At 37.3% G+C, this 16,219-nt stretch overlaps 1 protein-coding gene across 4 annotated transcripts; it reads left to right on the forward strand.

Moving 5' to 3' along the window:
• Nucleotides 1-1,565: 1,565 nt before the first annotated feature.
• Nucleotides 1,566-15,772, forward strand: LOC139978533 (uncharacterized). Of its 4 annotated transcripts, none has more exons than XM_071988831.1 (7): nucleotides 1,566-1,725; nucleotides 3,022-3,241; nucleotides 3,946-4,228; nucleotides 6,587-6,645; nucleotides 7,103-7,227; nucleotides 8,744-9,058; nucleotides 9,775-15,772. In XM_071988831.1, exons 1-7 carry the CDS (start codon nucleotides 1,662-1,664, stop codon nucleotides 10,071-10,073), a joined length of 1,365 nt encoding a protein of 454 aa, XP_071844932.1. In that variant the 5' UTR covers nucleotides 1,566-1,661; the 3' UTR covers nucleotides 10,074-15,772. The 4 variants fall into 4 exon arrangements, with proteins under 4 accessions (XP_071844932.1, XP_071844935.1, XP_071844933.1 ...); XM_071988834.1 differs by having other exon boundaries at nucleotides 1,588-1,725; nucleotides 3,029-3,241; XM_071988832.1 differs by having other exon boundaries at nucleotides 1,625-1,896.
• The last annotated feature ends 447 nt before the right edge of the window (nucleotides 15,773-16,219 follow it).

A 16,219-nucleotide genomic window follows, 5' to 3' on the forward strand; every position in this document is an offset into this window, starting at 1 on the left:
ATCTATGAGAAAAGGAACATGCAGTGTGAAGTTCACTGTCCTTCAAATATGTAAAATTCTGTAGGGTGAAAGATTCTGCTATTTTCTGCAACATGTTGGTTGGCAAAACGTCCCTTTGAATATATAAACGTACAGAGTTACCCTCATTGCCCATAATTCATTAAATAACGAATTGAATGATTTGAAAATTGCACAAACGACCAAGCATCCAATGATAAACGATTGTGGTAAAAAAAATTCCGACCACATGTTTCTAATTTGCCGAAATACAACATTTTTCCTGACATCCGAAATTACCCTACAGCTGCACAACTAGCCTAACAAGCCTAGCCTAATTTCTAAACGAACATATATTTTCATGATTTAAATAGATTTTTTTTGCAGCACTGCAATATTTTGGTGCAAGTTCTTTTAATTCTTACATGAGGAATAAGATCCCATGTAGAAAACCTATAGGGGGTCATATGGGCCCATATCATCATAACATAATATTAGCCCCACCAATTTTTGCACCAAAGATTATTATGGGTCCCAGATGGGTCAGCCCATATAACCCATATGGTGTAGATCTGGGGCCCGTCTGGGCTACTTATATCTGGGTGAAATGTGTGCCAGCTCATATGGGCAATATATGGGTATATATGTGGGGCCCATGTGGGTTCGCAGTTAATGAGCTGAATATAGTCAGGTGGCTTAGCAACAATTTTCAGGCTTAACGTTACCGGCTGGATAAAAGTACCAAATTTGGCATGGAGTTTCTTTTCGACCTATCTATTGACTTTATCCGTGGAACCCACTTAATCGCCTTCGATTTTCCAAGTGTGCAAAACGACAATTTTCAGTATTTTGACGAGTTGTACTAAATGTGCAAAAACGACAATTTTCAGAATTTTGACGTTTGAAAAGTTGAACTAAATGTGCAAAACGACAATTTTCAGAGTGTTGACGTTTTGACGAGTTGTAAGAATGTGTGAAAATTGACAATTTTTACGGATTTTTGACAAGTTGTACAAACGCGTCATTTTTGAAGGTATAGGCCTATTGATGAGTTTTACTAACTACAATCGTAATTTTAAAACACGGTAATTTTCAGTTTATTGACGTTTTCACAAGTTTAATAAAGTGTGCAAATACAATGCAATGTCTCCTCTATGCTTCCGTAGATTTGGTCGGTGTGCCGTATTGTTATCGGTCAATGAAGACTGTTTGAAGGCAACTAGAAGTGTAAGCTCGACAAAATCCTTGGAAAATAGGGACCGACGGAACGCCTGGGCGTTGAAAGATAAAGGTAATAGCAGAAATGAGTTTATTTGGGGTTATTTGGGGTTGGGGGAAGGTGGACCTACTTTCCTCCATATAGAGGTGTTGTTATCATAGTCAGTCTGTACTCTTCAATACCCCTTTAGTCCAGCCCTTCCCAACACAAATCATCCAGCTCACGCTATACCTCCGGTCCACTCCTGTTATCCCTCCTTCCTAAGTTGACCCTTTTTTTCTCCTGTTAATCCCATTCCCTCTTCGATCCAAGGAACCCTTCCCGGCCTACAAGGTATTATTATTTGGTTTACTGCTCAAAGCCAACCAACATTTCTGAAATTTGATTCGAGCTTCCATTACGTGCCCTTTCTAGAACTAGATGGCGCTAACAGTAGAACTCCTTGATGGACATGGTGATATTGACTAGGCTGAACCCTGCTGCGTACGGCCTACACGTCTTCAGCTTAGGTAAAATTACTTTTAAATTGTGGTCTTTGTCTATGAAGATTCTAACTTGAGACTTTCACACAGAAAGCATCATTCTGGTGAAGGAAACATTCAGTGGTTTGGTAAAAATAGTTGACGTTAAGAAAAGAAGCATTTTCATATTTCGTGGAACTGGTCCCAATGTTTAATACCGTGAGTTTACTACGCTTTTTGTTGCCAGTGCATTTCAGGTCAGTTAATTGTTTCACTGTGTTTACACAAAACAATTTGCAGCAGGCAAGGTAGAACGAAAGATAAGTAAGTGACAAGGTGGAAGATGTTTTGTTGTTTCAATACTAGAAATCCATTTCTTTCTGCCTACTGTAGGCCTAGCCTAGGCTACTGCATTTATAACCTAAAAGTTAGGCAAGACTCTTCAATGCCATTGGGCTAAATGGAAAAGTTGACCCGTGAACCTACGGTCCCATGCCATCGAATTCTTACCTGAAAACTTCGCAAAAAAATTTGACAACACCCAGCTGGCAGCTTGGGTCTGCATAATCTGTAGTCAAGACCATAGCAAAATCGGATGAAGGTGAAAAATACCTCACCCAGTTTAAGTCACCATGAATTCTTATGAACACAGAATTACTGTCAGAAACCTAGCAGAATACAGTGCAAGAATGGTTGTGGCTACAGTTACCAGATTATCTATTGAATGTGGCTGGCATTTAATAGATGATAGTAAAGTGAGCTGACAGGTACTGCAGGTCATAAAGGGAAATAAAGTGAGACTGTGCACTGTCTTAATTCTGTATAGTTTAGTGTTACGTAAACATGAATGATAACAGGATAATTGGGAACTTTCATTAGCTTCTTACATCAAAAATGTATCTGTTTTAGGAAAGTTTCTCTGGCTCGTTTCCATAAAAGACTGCAGAAGTATCAAAACCAGTATTCAAATGACTTAGTTGGTCCATGTTGACATGTTTAATCATACAGTAGTTACATTCATGAAAGTTAGTAATATTTCCTTGAAGTAGTATACCTGAGTGAAATGTTTGAAAGCCCAACAGTAAGTTTGATTGTAGTTGGTTTCACAACTGCTTAAAGAATGTCCTTCATCCTGATCCAGAACATTGTGTAGATATTAGCACTAGTGTGATCATAGGAACAGTCTTATTAAATTTGTTTAATTATATCATGGTGTCTTCATCATCATAGGGTTATAGAATATGGTCTTAATTCACAGTTACTTGCCTGATACTTTTTATCTAAAAATTAAGTTTCTTATTTAACATAGTGCTTCTGGTTTATTTACTTGAATCCATGCTATAGACACTAGACACATCAGTAAGATGAACAACACAAACACCGTTGCCAAACTTCCGGATTCTGAGAAGAGATCTGTTCGAGCTGTCCTATTTTCTGAGTGGGGTGTACCGCTTGACGAATTTGAAAAAGACTACAAAGCCCTAGAAAGCAAAAGCTTCCCATACAAAAGTTATGGGTTTTCATCTTTGCAAGAATGTCTACAATCCATCCCAGATGTTGTAAGGTAAAGTGTCATTATGACAATATTTCATATTCTCTTCAATGTCAGCTATGAAAGCAACCCTACCATCATAAGTGGTCTGTTGATTATAGATGACTGTCATGAACCACAGATTTCATGTTTCTCCACACACAGACTGGAGACTTGATCAAGTCTGAATGTGACATCACTGACCCAAATGTGCTTCATTTTGTTTTGTTTTACTCTATTTATCAGAAGATTATAGTTTCTTTGATGGAGACGGGTTTGAAATGTAGTTCCTTTGAAAGCTCATAACATGATCTATCGATGGCAGAGGTTTCGGTGTGGACAATGTTAACATTTTAACATTGCAAAAATGAGGAGAAAAACAAAGAGAGGGTAAAATGGTTCCAAGTGCTAGTGGCACTATGTCAACACAGATTTACAGAATGACATCTCCCAGAGTCTCAGACATGAATTTTAAACTAGGACATTTCCCGCAACGGAACAAGGTACAGTAACTCTCAACTGTTTGAGTGATTTGTTAATTATATAGATGTCTGTCAATATAAAGTTAAAGATGATGGTTAGGTTTGTGTCTCCTTTAAGCAGTTTTGTTTTCCCTTTTTTTTTTTTTATGATTGAAAGTGAAATAAATGGAGGTTCTTGACCTTCAATTATTCCAGATAGGAGTTTACCTTATGCTTCATTCAATTTTTTTGGTTTCTTTTTTCCTCATTATTCAGATTTGAATTTTCTCAAAAGGCATCCCGCTGGATTCTCTACGCCGTCGCAGACGAAACCTCCTTCATGAGCTCGTTTACAAAGAAGAAGCAACTCAGTAACACCAAGGCTGGTCTACCGAACAAGAGAAGAAACAGAAGACAGGGTCGAGACAGGAGAAGAGACGAAAGAACGACGAGAGATAAACCAGAGAGAACCGGCAACGGTGTACCTCTGTTAGTCCGCAGCCACCGTGGGCTGTTCACCATCGTAGTCAAATGCAGGGACACGGATATAACTCTGCAGGTAATAAACCAATATTTCACATTTCTCCTGGGGTTGTTTATGATACCTTTTAAGTTTGTTTACTCTGACCGGAGGAAATGATAACATCATATATATGTACTATTAGTGACCAGTAACCCCACTGCTTTATATATATGTTTCATAAAGTTTTGAATAGCATGTATAACAGACGTTAAATACAGAATAGATCTTTCATACTCTGTGGAAGGAATTAGATGTTCAAATTTAAAAAAAAATTATTTACAGATGAATGAATTTACATTTAAATTTAAAAAATATGTTTTAAACTAACTGTTTAAACTAGTGTTACATTGTTTGTTGGTCTAGAGTATGCTGTCACATGTTTGACAGACTCATTCACATTTAGTGTTCCTCAAAAACCGCCAGTCAAAGAAAGTGCTGCCAAAGCTGTCAGATATTTATATTTTGGATACATTTAACAGTATGCCTGGTTATCTTCTATTTATGCATAGCGCCATCTGTGATACATTTATACCTTCAATGGATGATTTTTGGCACAAAGTTAACTTTGATATGTCATAGAGCATTACGAAAGGCCTTTATCAGCTTTTCTTGGTGGGGGGTAGGTGGTCTATAATGATTTGATAAACCCTATTGATTTTGGTGCTCATATCATGAATATTAATGAGGTCGCAGGGTCAAATGTCATAATCTTCAAATTGCAATAAACTTGGCAACCACAAGTTGCAGTTTTTTCAAACTTGGTACAGTGATATTGGTACACCACCTATACATGTTGATATGATTTGCAATATATATCATGCATATTTATGAGGAGGTGGGGCTGAGATGTTGTGGCTTTGCATTATTTAGGTTTCAAGGCAATTATTAATCTTGCTTTATCATTTCATACTTGGAGTGTTCCCTGTTCATCAAATCAATGAGCATCAGCAAGTAATCATGAAATATTTCCATTCTGTTTTTTTTTTTTTTTCGAGTGAAGAAACATCTGAGGGTAGTAGGTGACTGAGTGTTACAAAGGAAGTTATACCATTTAATTGTAATAACTACTTTACAAAGGTTTTGAATACCATGTATTGCTCTCCAGCCTACAGTAGGTTCAAAAGGGTTTTGAACACCATGTATTGCTCTCCAACCTAGGTACAAAGGGGTTTTGAACACCATGTATTGCTCTCCAACCTAGGTTCAAAGGGGTTTTGAATACCATGTATTGCTCTCCAACCTAGGTTCAAAGGGGTTTTGAATACCATGTATTGCTCTCCAACCTAGGTTCAAAAGGGTTTTGAATACCATGTATGGCTTTCCGACCTAGGTTCAAAAGGGTTTTGAATTACTTTAAGTTTGTATTGCTTTCCGACCTAGGTTCTCACAACTTTGTTCCATACATTGCATGGACCCCTAGGTAAATGATGCATTATTGAAGGATCCCTGGGTGAAGGGAGTATGACCAATGACGTAATGCCCATTATCCTTGGACGGAGGGGGGGGGGGTGTTCCTACGATATATGGGGATACCAAAGATAAATCAACGTCATAAAAGTTTGTTACAGAGTTTCAGGAATAAGGTGGAATGCTCATAATGCACAGACTGTGCTACATAGTGATATTGCATAATGTTTTGCAGAGTTCATGTTTGAAGTGCACATTTTATTCAAATAGTCTTTAATCTGGTAAAGTGCTTACTCTGATATATACAAAGCCAATACATCTATTAAAAATAAAAACTTTGCAAAATAAACCAAAACTTGGAGAAAAAAAATTAAGGAACCTTTCGACATACTTGTCGTTGTTGACATACCATGCAATTTTTATTGAACCATATTTGACATGAATATAGCCAACGTTGACTTCCATTCTTGAATGGAAAGATAGCCTTCTTATTTATTGATAGTCTGAACTACCTTTCAGCTTGATCTTTGCCGCATTTTTTCCCTCCTATATTTGTAGAGTTCATTATTTTTAAATGCAATATTTACAGAACTTAGATTTTGGTTTTGCACTTATTCTAATTACCTGTGATCCAAAACACAGTGAAGTTACTGACTATGTCACAAGCTTGCTAAACTTTCGTCCAAATCCTGATTATTATTTTTTTCTAGTGTTTTTTTTTAGATATCCTACTGTATAAACACATACAACGATTAATGCAGTAAAACTTATTCCCAACTTATTGGATGAAGGTTAAAACTCTATATTCTAGAAGACAGCTAAGAAACATCTGACAGTTTAGTTGCAAATAAAAATAAAAATTTAAGTTATACCCTGTTTTCTCCCCTCCATTTACCCCTCCCACCCCCCCTCCCCCCTAACACGTCCCCATTTCGGGCCTGCTACTCTATACTGAATTAATTGTAATCCTCTTTTCCATCCCTCCAGGAAATCAACGAACTCATCCAAAGTACTGCACCTGTTGCGGAGATGAACTCTTACATGGGGTAAGAAATTAATTTCAAAAAGGGATCAGATAACGAACAAGAAAGACAATGTTACAGAAATTATTTTTCAAAATGAATTATGAATGACATAAGAAGAGAAGTCTGCATTCCACCATGAATTGTGAGGGAGAAGTTATAAATATGTTTTGTTGTCAAACCAAAATATTTGACTTAAAGAATTGGTAAAGAAGAAAGTAAAGCTGACTTCCATTAACTTCCACAAAGACATGTGATGCATAGATGTAGGTAATTAATAAGGAACTGATGAAATATAATGTTTAGTATCGCTTTGTTAAAAAGAGATCTGGCCAGCCCACGACGAATAACTTCCTTTTCAACTTAGATTTGTTTCCATAGTAACTAAGTGTCTCAGCTCTGATCACCCTACAAAAAGTCGGTCGATATACACCTTTTTTTAAGTAATTATGTTTCTTCATCATTTTCTTGCGTTTCCCAGGTATAATTTCTTTCGCTACAAAGAGATGCACGAGGCACAGGCTGTGATCCAGAAGTTTAATGGTTTTGTTCTTAAAGGGAAAAAACTACAGGTGCAACCTGCTGAGGAGAAAGTACCTGCACATGGTAAGATTAGAACATCTGGGAACGAAACTAGAAAGAATTTAAAAAATAATCAGCTTCTAAACATTTATGGCATTGTGGTAAAAACCGCTGAGGAAAATGGATCGTGGGTGGTTCCAGTCCTTCCCAGATCACTACGGTTTTGTCTTTGGGTAAGGCACTTTATCTCCATTGCCACTCATTATCCAGGTGAACAAGTGGGGACCTACAAAGGAACTTGTAAATATAGTTGCATGCTCTGGTTTGTGGCTGCACCCTATGGAGAACCCTTCTCCCCAACCTCAGGGGACACGTTCAAGTGGCGCACTACCGTAGTGTTTTGAGTGTGCACTCTTGGGTGTATGGGTGTAACAAGTCACCAAGTGAAGTATTGTAAAGTTATGTGAGGATGCATTGTGTTGATGAATGATGGAAAACCTTGAAACTTTAACCGTTAACTTCAACTGTAAACCTTGACAGACTCAGCCCTCACGCACAAACACAACAAAACACTGAGTGTTTAACTACAACACTTCACCAAAATAAACACCTGATTTGCCGATAATTACACCAGTAAATGACAGCAGAATTATTGTAGCCAAACTTCAAATATGTAGACAATGCCAGCCAAGAGGACCTCTGTATGAAAGTAGGCTCAGGTCGGTTTTTAAAAATTAGTCTTGAAAAATTGTGACGCTTTAATTAGAGTTTCGTCAGAAGTAAGTCGTCTGTTTTGTACACTGAATCGAGTAAACTGTGGATATAGTTAGGTCTTGCATATCAGTGTTTGTTTCTAATGTCATTAAACTTGCCAAATTTAAGAACTATATCTGTTTACTAAATAGTGTTGCCAAACTCTGTTATTTGGTTGAAAGGAGACTTGTCTTGTTATACTAGTGAACATTTGTTGTAATGTGTAAATAGTATGTATAGGTTTGTACAGAATTATTCAAAAAGCAAATGCAAGTGCTGGGTTTTTTTTTTTTCCCTGAATTACCTCAGATACTGAGTTGTAAAAAAATTTCTCTTTAATGATCTGATATGTGAAGAGTAACAGAAGGTAACAATTATCGGTAGCAGTAATAGTGCACATAATGACTGGTTCTTCATTTTCAAAGTAGGCTAGGCTAAGTATCTGTATTATTACAGTGTGGTAGTTCTAGACAAAGCCTTGATAATTGAAAGGGATAATACTGTCTCTCAAGATAGTGATCATCTGGTATGGTATAACAGGCAGTCGTTCATGGTCAAGTCATCTTGGAATTTTAAAGATTTGTAAAAGTAAGTGGGCCTGACGTTTCGATCCTATCAGGATCTTCTTCAGAGGCTGAATGATACGTGACAGTAACAGAAGGGACAAACGTACACACAGAATACAGACAGGTTAATGAGCATGGTGAACACAAAAGAGAAAGATGTAAGAGGATTAGTAGACAAGGGACAGAGAGAAGAAAGAAACCAACAGATCAGAGAGAAGATGACGAATTTTAAAGATTATGAAATTATACTCAAAAGTGTAATTTTTTCAATTTTCGAACAGAGAATCGGAAAAGTGACCGCAATAGCATCAACAAGCAAAGTCAACCAGGGATGCACCATTTACCATCGTTACTCACTGCACCTCCGTTGTACCCCGGTTCTGGGTTATTGAGGGATCCTTTTGCACCATATATGGTACCACCAGCGATGGCAGGATATTCGCAAAAGCCACCGGCACAGATGCCACAACCCTCGTATGTGAACAGAACAAACTCACGAGTGAATTCACAAGTCACATCGAATGTGAGAGCACCAATGACATCAGATGTGAACCCACCACCAGTCACATCAGAGACCATCTCGTCAGCTGATGAGGGTAAGATTCACTTAATATCCAAATTTACCAACAAAATCGATCTGCTGTCGACAGAGGATTTTGTTTAATTTTTCTAACACGTAGTAAAGTTTTGTGTTTTGTCTCTCTTCTCTTTCTTACCCATGTTTTTATGGTCTCATGCCATTTTTGTTTATTAATGTAAAACTTCTAGAATTAACGAGGGTACCATCATCAACGTTAGATGGACTAACCATCAGTATTTAGTAACAGAATAGAAGTAAGATTCAGTCGTGGTTCTTTTGCATTTGTATTCCTAAGCATGTTAGCATATTTTTTCCTCTACTGAGCAATGTTTGTTCACCCTGAAGATTTGGGAGATTTGTGAGATTTCGTTTTAGAGTTACTGAAAGGTTCTCACAGAAATAATTATGAAAACAAAAAGAATGAATAAATCAAGGATATTGATTTCTCTTTCCAATGACATTTTAATTTAGAAACTGGAATAGGACAAAGGTTATGCAAGGTTTTGTGGCTTCTGACCCCCCCATCCACCCCCCCCCGCAAAGAAATGGTAACATAGGGATTGCCAATATTAACTGAAGACTGGATTACTTAGTTGTTATTGTGCAGGGATCGTAACCCTGAGGTTGCTGATTTCAAGACTGTCCTAGCCCAAAAGTGAGAATTTCTATGCTCTTTTTTACAGTTAATTTACTTCTGCATTATATATGTTTTTTGGTCTTCCCTCTCTGTAGTGGAGAGTCTGCCGCCCCCACTCCTGGATGACGAGGATGAATCAGAAGATGACGACCTGAGCGTCTCCTCGGAAGATGACGGCCCTCCGCCTCTGATCGGCGATTCAGACTCTGACAGTTGGTCCGATTCGGATGAGATAGACCATGGAGAGTTTAGACCACCTCCAGGAGACGGTCTCAACGGTGGCATGACCAACGGCTATTTAAAGAAGTCCACGGAAGGCCAAACAGAACATTATCAGCTGAAGAAAGTGTCCCCGGGTAGGGGCAGAGGTCTATTAAACTTTCAACACAGATGAAGAAGATAACATGCACACTTGCAAATTATTATGGTAGGTTTATGTCGTGTGGGTTACGATTGGCTGTCGCTTGATAAAAGGTGCAATAGTCTACATACAAACAGACAAACCAGGCAGGGTTTTGTTGCTCTCTGTCTGAAGAAGGTCTATACAGTTGTATCACTGCCCCTAGACCTCGGCAACTTTCCTATAAGACAGAGGTTACAACAGAAAAGGGGCAAAAAGTGTGCTATTCGTAATGGTCTGGAAGGTATAAACCGAAGTATTCTCTGTGATATGTTGTTGCAGCAGTGAGGTATTTGTTTTGAAGGGTTGAGACTGGCTTGGCTGTGACTTTCAAGACAGTTTGATGTCTTCGTGATGTACATCTCACCTTATCTACAACTGTCCTTCCCCCTGTCAATGGATGCTGACACAGAACAGATTGCCGAGATTGTAAAGCTATAAGGTAACTGTTTGTGATTTAGTCACCATTTGTTGTAGATCTCTTTCAATCTTGGCGTCACATGACTGATCAGCTGAGGTTGCAGTTTTTGTTACTTGTAAGTTTGTATCGTTAGAAATCATGCCAACTCCAAATCAAAGTGAGGATTTTAGGAATTGAGTAGAAAAAGTAATTTTTCTCTGTAAAAAACATCATGAATACTTCATACCAAGCATAAATTTTGTCGATAACCGTTAATGGCAACTGTTCTACTTAAAAAGTGCTAACAATTTATATCTGAGGAATCATTTTGGTCTTTCAAAGTTGAAAACAGTTCAAACAGTTTTTTTGAGTTGAAAAACAGTTAAAAATTAAATATTTTTGGAGACCTATTTAGAACTTAAAATCTTATTTATATTGTAATTATTAGCTAGACTACCTAAGTTTTCATTTCAAACTAATTTCAAACTAATTGTTGAAAATATCCTTTATTGAATTATCTAGTTTGTTTGTTTTACTTGCCAGTAAACCTAAATATCCCAAAAAAGTGTGGCTGAGGCACAAAAGTTTAAAAATTTAGTTGTAAACTCATTAACTACTCATTTCATTAAAGGATATTTGTTGAAAGCAAGAATGTAATTATGGTATCTTATTTTGAGAACAGCTTGGTAACATTTGATAAAATTGCAGATCAAACACACACACACACACATACATGTTTGTATTACATTCAGACCGAGGACCCCATTGTATTTTCCATTGTTCAAATCCACGTACGCTAACCTTAACAATACCCCATACAATAGAATTCTTCCGAGGACGTGGTGATTCTTTAGAGATCACAACCAAGGACCTGGAATTCTTTTGTTCAAGTCCTCGGTCAGATAGCAAAACAAACGCACAACAACAAACAAGTGTTAATTGCAAGACATTGTTTCAGTCCTCCTGTGGTCTGTCTGTAAGAGCATATTTTACAAGACTTTAAATGTTTGTAAGAGTTACAGATTATTTTACAAGAGCAATTGTCAATGTTGTAACATGCAGCTGGTAGTTTAAGAAAAGAGAAAAATTCCGACATGATCACTTTGATCAGGAAGTTTGCTTTTAAAGATATGGAAGAATGATTCTTGCTTGTGTTTAACTGGAATACCAGAATGAGTCAGCCTATAAAATCAAGGTCCCTCCCCCCCCCATAAGTTTATCTTAACCTTTGATCCTCTGTCGATTTCTATTATGTTTTTGACATTTTGTAGAGTTTTTTCCACTGTGATGTAATGTGATGTTGATTTATGAGGGAAACGTGTGCCATGGAGCAATACATAGATGATTTAGCCTTTGGTTTCTTTCAAATTCAGGGTGATCACTTGGAGGTCTGCCAGTGACACTGTGAGGTCACACAGTGACAGAGTCACATATGATATGTTCTACTGGGATCATTAAAGTCATTCAGCCAGCACTGTAAGTTATGTGGAAAACCTTTAAAATGGAACGACATGGTAGGAATGCAGTAGAAATATCTATCAAGGAGGTCTAATACAGTGTCTTCAATATGCTTCATTTTATGATTTTTGATATTATGTCATTTATGTGTGAGCGTCAACTCACTAAAGTTTATTTTGCTTACAAAATTCACCAACCAATATCTTGCACTGCAGACATGGCTGTACCTTAGATGTGCGGACATGTCCATAGGTAAGATGTAGGGACATGGCTGTACATAAGATGTGGGGTCATGGCTGTAAGTAAGATGTGCGGACATGGCCATGTAATATGTGCGGACATGGTTGTACATAAGATGTGCGGTGATGGCTATATGTAAGGTGTGCGAACATGACCATATGTAATATGTGCAGACATGGTTGTACATAAGATGTGCGGACATTGTCGTACACAAGATGTGGGTCATGGCTGCACATGAGATGTATTGGCTAGTATGTGGTAAACCCAGTTAATGGCTTGTGCTGGACTGTAGTATTGGTAATCTTCATTGATGTGAGCTCAGTCAGGTCATTGGTGAGCCGTTTTGATGTGTCATAACTTGAACATAATTTTTGATAGAGAATATGTGAATGTACAGGCAAATACATTTTTCATGCAGGTGGGAAACTTTATATAGACTTGTAGTATAAACATGATCTATTATTAGCATGTTTGTATGTGGAAGAATTGTGTGCATTAAAACTAGGCTATTGGCCTTTGACAAAAATTGTTATTGTTGAAAGTTTAATTCATGTGACTTTCTAAATAGCTGCATTTCCCTGGTAAGTCATCCTCAATGATTTGTTGTACCATAAGCAGGTGAAAGATCATGTGTAAAAACTATAATAAAAAAATACATGGCACTGCTCTAGGACTTACAGTGTAGTCAACTATTTACAGTCTCTTCAAAACTGATTGATGACAAAATTTGAAAGGGTATTTTAAGTTGATAACAGCTAAACAACCGATAGCTTTGCAGATAGCTAGATAACATATAGCTAGATAACAGGTAGCTAGATAGCTTGCCATATGTGCCTTATTAAAAATGTCTGCTAAGTGCAACTCATGTTACCATATACACTAGCACTAAGTACGTTGCTCGTTTTGTCGCATTAATGTCAGAGCAAATGTTCCATATTTTGCAGAAAGTTTCTTTCAATCAATTTTGCAACATCAACATAAAAAGTGTGAATGGAAGCATTCAAAGCTGTCACATTAAATGTGCTAAATTTGGATTTAAGAATTGGGGCTGAAATTATTATTTTTATCATGATGATGATGATGTTGCAGTCCAGTTTATCTTTGGAGGGAACATGATTTCCCCAATAGTGCTCACTAGAATATCTGGAATCTGGAAATAACAAAACCTAGATTATCCGGACAAGTCTTTGTCACCAGAAGAGCCGAACTTTACAAGCTAATACAGTATTTTGTTTAATTGCTACTTTTATACTCGAAACGTCAATCATACAGTGTACTTAATTATGAAAATTCGTTTTACTGTCAAAAGTTCTTCTTCAGTATTTTAGTTCCTTTTCTACGTGATTTGTATTATGTTCTGCTGAGAAAGTCAAAATTTGTAACACCCAACTTTGCTCAGTGCAAGAGGCTTTTTCTATCATAATGAATGTTCATAGTGTCTGGATAATCCATTGCCCTGTTAACAGATTGCCAGATAATCCAAATTTGAGTTTTAATTTGCTTGAGTTAATCTGGTGGGAAGTTGATTGATTTGGGGTAGAGGTTAATCTGCCCCCCCCCCTTCCATAAACAGCTGATTTACGTGAAGGAGAGATTGTTTGTTTCAATTTTTACATGTTTATAAGCAAAAGTTTTATTTTATCATTCTAATCTATTGCTAAATTTGCTACATTTGGCACGGAATATGCATTGCAAGTTTTCACAAGCTATCAACATTGTGATGTAAAGAACAGAGACAGTTTTTTTTTATAATTTTGTCCAAAATCAACAAAGCTTTTATCGCTGTGAATTTTTTTTATTTTTCTTTATTTTTACCTTTTGATGACCTCGAACCTTTAAATGAGAATTTTAGACTGTGAATTATGATAAATAAAAGAGTAATTTGTGCCACGATTGAGTTCACAATGGGGCAAGTTTAAGCTCAAGCTATTGTGTGTTTCCACCCACTAAAGTGAACACTCTGCAAGCCATTTGAGTTATCTCCATTCGTCTCCTTAACATCATAAAATAACATTTTAAGGATTTAAGAGACACATTCTGTTGTGTAGGGTGACCTTTCACAAAGAACCCCTCTTTACCTCCATTCGTACCTGCTAGGTCGAATTTCGATAATGCCCTCCAGCAAAGAAATAAGACCAAAAGTAAAAGAAAAATTCACCGGTGCATGGGTGTGAGAAGGGCTTAGTCGGCGGACGATAGGATGTGTATAGACGTTTTGTCGATAAAATTGCATAGAAGAAATAAGTGTATGTTGTTGTATGTGTGAGACGCGGTGAAGAAGCAGTTACTAGGTTTTTAGCTCTCATGCTTCGACTATAAGCCTACACAGTGTCAGTGTGTTAATTTTAAAGTTACCTCAGCCAAGTAGATTTAAAATTTAGGGAGACCAAAAAAAAAAAACGCGCCAGGAATCGTGCCGTAGTAACCGAAATTAATATTGAAATTTACGATCACCAATCCAGCAGTCAATCGATGGAAATATTACCATGCATGACATGTTAATACTTCCATGTTCAATCGAATCCCTCATAAAACTGTCGGGTAATATGGTATATATACTCTATAATATCTCAATTAGGGGCGTATCCAGGGGGGGGGGCGCAACAGGCGCGCGCCCCCTATTGGCCGTCACCAAAAAAAAAGTTTAGCAAAAAAAAAAAAAATTGATGACGACCTTTATGTGAGATGTCGGTGATCGCTCACCCCCCCCCCCCCCTCCCGTATGCTTTATTTTTTGTTTGCCAAAAAAAAGGTTCTGGCGAAGTTCGGCGGCATAATAGTTTTAGAAACATAGATGGTAATTGTGTTTGTATTATCACTATAAACACTAAGTGACATGCCAGCCATACTAAATTGTGCATTTTGTGTCCATTTTTACTGGAAATGTTGCTTATTATTAAGGTCGAAAAATGGATCACATATGGCACCATTTTGCATTTCAGCCCTTCTTCGAAAGCAAAAATTGTCCACCCCTCCCCTTAGACCCATCCCCAGGACGGCGATCAGTCATGCCTGACGCCCCCCCCCCCCCAGTGGAAAATCCTGGATACGCCCCAGTCTCAATGATCAAACTACGGTTGTTAGGACCCCGTAATTAACAAATTTTAAAAATGGCTATTTTGGGTATAAACGTCGGGACAGATGGTGGTGTTGACTTCTTACCATGCCCAGCTACGAAAGTTGACTTTCAGTTGCAGTGCGCGCATTTAAACGCGCCAGCATGAGCATGCGCGCTGCGTTTTTTGCACTACTTTGATGGAAGTTGTTTCGTCATCAGTTCTTTTAATACTCTTGGCCTTACTCGTTGTAATTTGACAGGGTGTCCCTTTTTGGGAAGATAGATCAGATCAATGATTTAATTCAAGTTTGGTTTAAATTTTAAAAGCAAAAAAAAAAAAAACAGTTTTGTTTTTGAATTTTCGATTTTCTATCAGTGTTTGTTAAAGTTTATGCCTCCAGCTTGCATATTACATCATGAAAAAATTATGTGTATCAGCATTTCATATTCGGAAAAAAAGAGCAATATTTGCTGAAGTTTGTGAATGGTTCATTTGAAAGGAAGAAATAATAAAAGAACAAAGAGGAATTAAAATGTGTTCATGTTTTCCTTTCTTTTAATTGCAATATTTCCTTTTCTAAAATCAATGTATAAATTGAATCGATCTATTTCGTGACTAAACTGGTAGAGTCATGTTCCCACTTGCCACAACCATATTCATTAAATTATTTCAATGTTGCATATGTTCAATTATATATTTTCAGTCACTAAGCCTGGGCGAAAGAGCGGGGTGGAGGGGATACGTAGCACGCCCCCCCCCCAACCCCCAGTTTTGTAATAGGAAATGCTCTGTATAAATTATGAATGCTCTTTTTTTTTAATGAAAAGTTCCATGTTCTTATATTTGAAGTCAGCACGTTTTTTGGTAATTTCAAGAATTTAGAAAGATGTAATAAACAACTTCCCTTTTGTTGGTTAAAAAATAGTGAAAAAAAAGTAAACATTGTCGTTTGATTGACAAGAACAAATAAACAATGAAATACT

Source organism: Apostichopus japonicus, chromosome 13, assembly GCF_037975245.1.
Source record: "Apostichopus japonicus isolate 1M-3 chromosome 13, ASM3797524v1, whole genome shotgun sequence".
NCBI lineage: Eukaryota > Metazoa > Echinodermata > Holothuroidea > Aspidochirotida > Stichopodidae > Apostichopus > Apostichopus japonicus.

What these genes read in the sequence shown, in the direction of transcription:
- LOC139978533 (XM_071988831.1), top strand. Translation starts at nt 1,662, where the DNA reads ATGGACATGGTGATATTGACTAGGCTGAACCCTGCTGCGTACGGCCTA. An exon ending in CCTACACGTCTTCAGCTTAG is followed by an intron (nt 1,726 to 3,021) that starts GTAAAATTACTT and finishes TCCATGCTATAG; the next exon opens with ACACTAGACACATCAGTAAG. An exon ending in TCCATCCCAGATGTTGTAAG is followed by an intron (nt 3,242 to 3,945) that starts GTAAAGTGTCAT and finishes CTCATTATTCAG; the next exon opens with ATTTGAATTTTCTCAAAAGG.